A 4,746-nucleotide genomic window follows, 5' to 3' on the forward strand; every position below is an offset into this window, starting at 1 on the left:
AGAAAAGAAAACGATTTTCCTCTGGATGCCCCAACTGTTCAGATCAATGGAAGGGCTTTATTTAATACTAATAATAATAATAATTATTATTATTTTTATTGGTCTGATCTGTACCTTTTGAAGTCTGAGAACTGAATAAATATTCAACTTAAAGGTCTCTAAAATAAATAAACAACATATAAATAACACGTGTCCTTTCGGACGGATCAAATTACAAAGAATTAAATAAAAAAACAAAAACTCCGGAAGTCGGTTCGGATCCGCTCCGTCCTCAGAGTCCATCCGGTTCCGACCCCCCCCCCTCCCCCCCCGAAAGGCCCAGAAGTTTCATTCATCTTATTTTTCTCTCTTTTGTTCATTTGAACGAGTTCCAGTGTTCGAGTCCCGGCGGCAGGGACGGGCTCACCGCTGCTGCGCGGGCCGGGGAAGGACGCCGGACATGGGGGGCAGAGGAGGGGGCGGCGGCGGCTCGCTGCCCCCCTGCAGGCCGTGCAGCAGGATCCGCGGGACCAGGGGTCTCTGTAGGGCCGGAGGGGGCGCCGCCGAGGGGCCCCTGTACAGGTAGAGGGCCGCCCCGGGGTCCAGGTTGGACACGAGGCTCTGCGGGTAGAAGTAGGGGGAGGGGAACATCCGCTGCAGCGCCGAGTAGTTCCCGGCCTCCGCCAGCAGCTCCAGGCCCACCGCCGTCTGCCTCTTCCACTTGGTCCTGGAACAAACAAGACACCGTTTCAGTCCTCGGCTCCGGGACGCTCCGCCGCGCCTGCGTCCAACTGAAGGCTCGCGGGCCGGACGTGGCCCTCGGCGGGGACTTTTTTCGGCCGTTATTTTCACATTTTTCCACTTATCCTGTCGAGTTGCAAAATAAGCAGTGCTGACTTGCTAAAGCCAAGATAATTAACTTTAAGTTAAAAAGAAACAAGTTTTTAACGGTTAAATGATGAGTGACCGTAAATTAGATGTTTTGAATTAAACTAGAGCAACTTGTTAATATTTGAGACGTTTACAAATATACAGCTTGTGTAGTAAAGTTTACTCTCTTTTTTTATGCGGACATCAGCTGCCATTAAATGATTGTGAATTTTAGCTTTTAAATAAAACACCAAATGTTTTACAGTTTCATCACACGCTTTAACTAAAACAATGGTCTTCAAAGTATTTAACGGGTTTTTGACTTAACACAAGTATAATATTGTAAACTTAACTAGATTTTTAAATTATTTTTCCCCCAGTGTTTATCAAAGAACCAAAAAAATCTGCTTAAATTTGATTTATTTTGTATTGCAAATAAACAGTTTAGTTTTTTTGTTTTTTAATCAAGCTGATTTTTTGGGTTATTGTTAATTATTTTACTGAAAAATAAATTTAAAAAATGCTGATAGAGAGCGAATAATGCATTTAAAAATATATTTTAGTAAGTAAAAAAATGAATATTCTACATTTCATACCTTGTAGTAAAAGTAATTTATATTTTATGAAAATAATCTGACATATTAACATGGATTTGTTTGATTTTTCCTGTGAATTCTGACAGAATTTGGCCCTCGGCGAGGACAAAGTTTTTAATTTGAGGAACTCTGCTCCTAAATAAAACTCTGTCTGTTGGTCCAATTAGATGTCGGCCATGTTCTGCTTATCCCCCCCCCCCCCCCCCCATAAATAAATAAATAAATAAACGCATAAATAGCTCTCCATCCAGCCACTTGTGTTCGCACCCAAACATCTTTCAGCTCCACGCAGGTAAATAATTCATAATAAAGATAATTGAGCAGATATAGTCGTTTCTCTGAATTATTAATCTGCACACATGCAACCATGAATTATTCATAAACAAGTCAAACTGTGAGAGTTTTAATTTTTATATCTATTTATGTCTTTTATCTGCTGCAGAATTGGAGAAAAACTGAAGATTTTCTTCTGTTTTCACCTTTAATTGAAGCCTTTCTTTATGCTGAAGACTTTTTAATTTGTTTCTTTTTTAAATTTAATTTAGGATTATTTTAAATTTAAGACTAAGTAAATTGCAAATAAACTGAATCTCTTTATTTCTTTGCTGATTAATTGTTTTAAGAGCTTAAAATGATGCACAGGAGCTCCTTACTCCTGCGATTTGTGTTTTTTAGGTTTAATATTCGAGGTAAAATTAGAAAAATAAATAGTTTTTAATGATTGATTTAAAATTAATAACAAAAACAGAAAATGTTCAGACTTTAAAAGTTCTGTTGGGTGACTAAATGTGACATAAAAAATAAAAATACAGATATTAGTCCCAAGTCTTGCAGAAACAAGGAGGATTAAAGTGGTATATTATTATTATTATTTAATTTGAGGGTGGGAGCTCGGGTCCTGCTCACCTCCGGTTCTGGTACCAGGTCTTGACCTGGGTGTCGGTCAGGTTGAGGGAGGCCGCCAGCTCCATGCGGTCCTGGACGCTCAGGTACTTCTGCCGCTCGAAGCTGCGCTCCAGCTGCGCCAGCTGGTGGTCCGTGAAGGCGGTCCGGGCCTTCCGGGGCTTCTTGAGCCGGACCTGGGGACTGTCCCTGCTGCTGGAGATCTCCCTGTCCCCCTCCTCCTTCACTGCGGAGGACACGGAGACACCAAAATAAAAGTCAAATACATTTAATCAAATAAACGAATTATTTACTGTGCAACAATTTTAGCTTTAATTCCCTTTAAATTTTAGCTCAATTCAAATTAAAATATTTTTAATGAGCTAAAACGTCTTATTTTAAAAAAAAAAACACACAAATAAGTTAAATTATTTAAATAGATAAAAAATTGCGCTTTTAAAAGTTAAATTTTAAATAAATTACATTAAAAATACTTGATGTTTAAGGGACTTCCGGTTTGATTTGACCTTGTAATATTTAAAAATTAAACTTTTTAGTCTTTTTATTTGTTTTTGTTTTTTTTCTCGTGGGGACAAAGACAGTTGGACACGTCTGAGAGTTGGACACAAAGCAGGAGACACCGGAGCAGAGACGGTGGAGGTAATAATCCTCCTAATGGAGCCACGAGGGAAGGGAGCGCGCGCCAAACCGGGAGAGCGCGAGACGAGAACAGAGTCAGGTCCGCGGGGCGTTCAGGGCGGCGGCTTTATGTGGGAAATCAAAGCTTTGGCTTCATTAATCGATCAAATAATAATAAAACACTCGGAGATTTATTATTTTACTTCCAAAAAACGGATCAAAATAAAATATAAGTAAATGATTTAATCTTATTTTCTAATTAAGTACTTTTTCTGGCCTCAGACACTTTCCCTGCTGCTCGGACGTGTCGGATGAGGGACATGTCCCATTCTGTCCCACATGATGGACACTCCTGTTCAGAAGCAACAACTTTAATAAACTCATTATTGCCAGAAAATATCGGTTTTATTTCACGTAAATTATTTTATTATTAATATCAAGCTCAGCTTAACAACAAAATTAATACAGCTATTTAAATTTTACAAGTCTGATTTTGTTTTAAAATAAAAAATAATATATGAATTAAATAAGATAAAAATAATTAGTTTAAGTTTGTGAACAAACTAATTTGTTTTTATTTAAATTTAAAGTTTTTTTATTACCGTTTTTGTATCGCATGACAAATTTAATTTGATTGACATTTAATTTAATTATTTTTACATTTATTTAGTCATATTTTACTGAATTTTACACAATAAGTAAAAAGCATAAGTTTGTGTGTTTACATCTCGCAGGATGAATTTAAAGACAACTGAAATAAATAAATGTCGTTTTCTTTAACGCTCGAGCGGCGTGCGGCGCGTGCTCGCGAGTTGACCTTTGACCCTACCTTTGTACTCGCTGTCTGAGGACGAGTTGCTGTGGATCTTCTCCAGGAAGTCGTCGGTGATCTTGGCCTCCTGCGCCGGTTGCCCGTTGCTGGAGTAGGGCGCGCACGCGGCCAGAGGCTTGCAGTCCGCCAGGATGTCCCGGATGAGGAAGGACGACGTGACTGTCCTCTGCTGGGACACCTGCGCGTGCTGCAGGTGCGGCGGCAGCGCCGCGCCGTGCGCCCCCGCCGCCGCCTCCTCCGCGCACTCCCTCCGGGGCGACGGGGGCGACGAGCAGCCGCTCTCCGCGTCGGACCGGGGGCTGAAGTCCAGGGGCGAGCGGCACCCCGCGTCCCCCTTGGACACGGGGCTCCCCGGCCGGTGGGACAGCAGCGAGTCGATGCCGAAGCTGGAGCCGTTGTTGGCGGACCCCTCCATGGTTCTGGTCGCGGCCTCTCCTAAACGACCATCTGGGTTCAGGTCCGAGGTTCTGCTTCTCTCTTGTTTTACTTGAAGGAGGAACTGTTAGGTCCCGGTCCAGACACGCTCCGGTTCTGGTTCTGGTTCTGCTCAAAGAATATCTCCAGGTTTAACTCCGCGCCGCGCAGGTGAAGAAAGCCGGGTCGGTTCTGGTTCCTGCAGGACTCCGGGAGGATCTCAGGACCGCAGCCCGAGCGGCTGCTGGTTCTTGGGTCCGGCTCGGTTCAGCACCATGGAGAGAGACGAGCAAGCTCCTCGTGTGGACGCGCGCGCGGCAGCTGAGGAGAACTGCCGGCATTCCTTATGAGAATCCTCAGAAGCCTTTTTTTATTTTATTATTATTATTATTTATTAAATTAATAAAAGTAGAAGAGTCCAGGAGCTGCAGGGAGGAAGAGGAGCGGAACCGAGTTACAAAAAATAAATAAAATAAAATAAATAAAATCATCAGGAGGACGAGGTGTGATCAGGAGGGAGGGAACCCCAAAATA

At 42.3% G+C, this 4,746-nt stretch overlaps 1 protein-coding gene across 1 annotated transcript; it reads right to left on the reverse strand.

The window, feature by feature from the left end:
- Positions 1–343: 343 nt before the first annotated feature.
- On the reverse strand, positions 344–4,529 carry barhl1b (BarH-like homeobox 1b). The gene is made up of 3 exons (XM_037692697.1): positions 3,796–4,529; positions 2,352–2,574; positions 344–706 (listed from the first exon to the last, which is right to left on the reverse strand). Exons 1-3 carry the CDS (start codon positions 4,211–4,213, stop codon positions 403–405), a joined length of 945 nt encoding a protein of 314 aa, XP_037548625.1. The 5' UTR covers positions 4,214–4,529; the 3' UTR covers positions 344–402.
- Positions 4,530–4,746: the final 217 nt, after the last annotated feature.

This window comes from Nematolebias whitei, chromosome 18 (assembly GCF_014905685.2).
Source record: "Nematolebias whitei isolate Nwh7 chromosome 18, NemWhi1, whole genome shotgun sequence".
NCBI classification, from domain to species: Eukaryota; Metazoa; Chordata; class Actinopteri; order Cyprinodontiformes; family Rivulidae; genus Nematolebias; species Nematolebias whitei.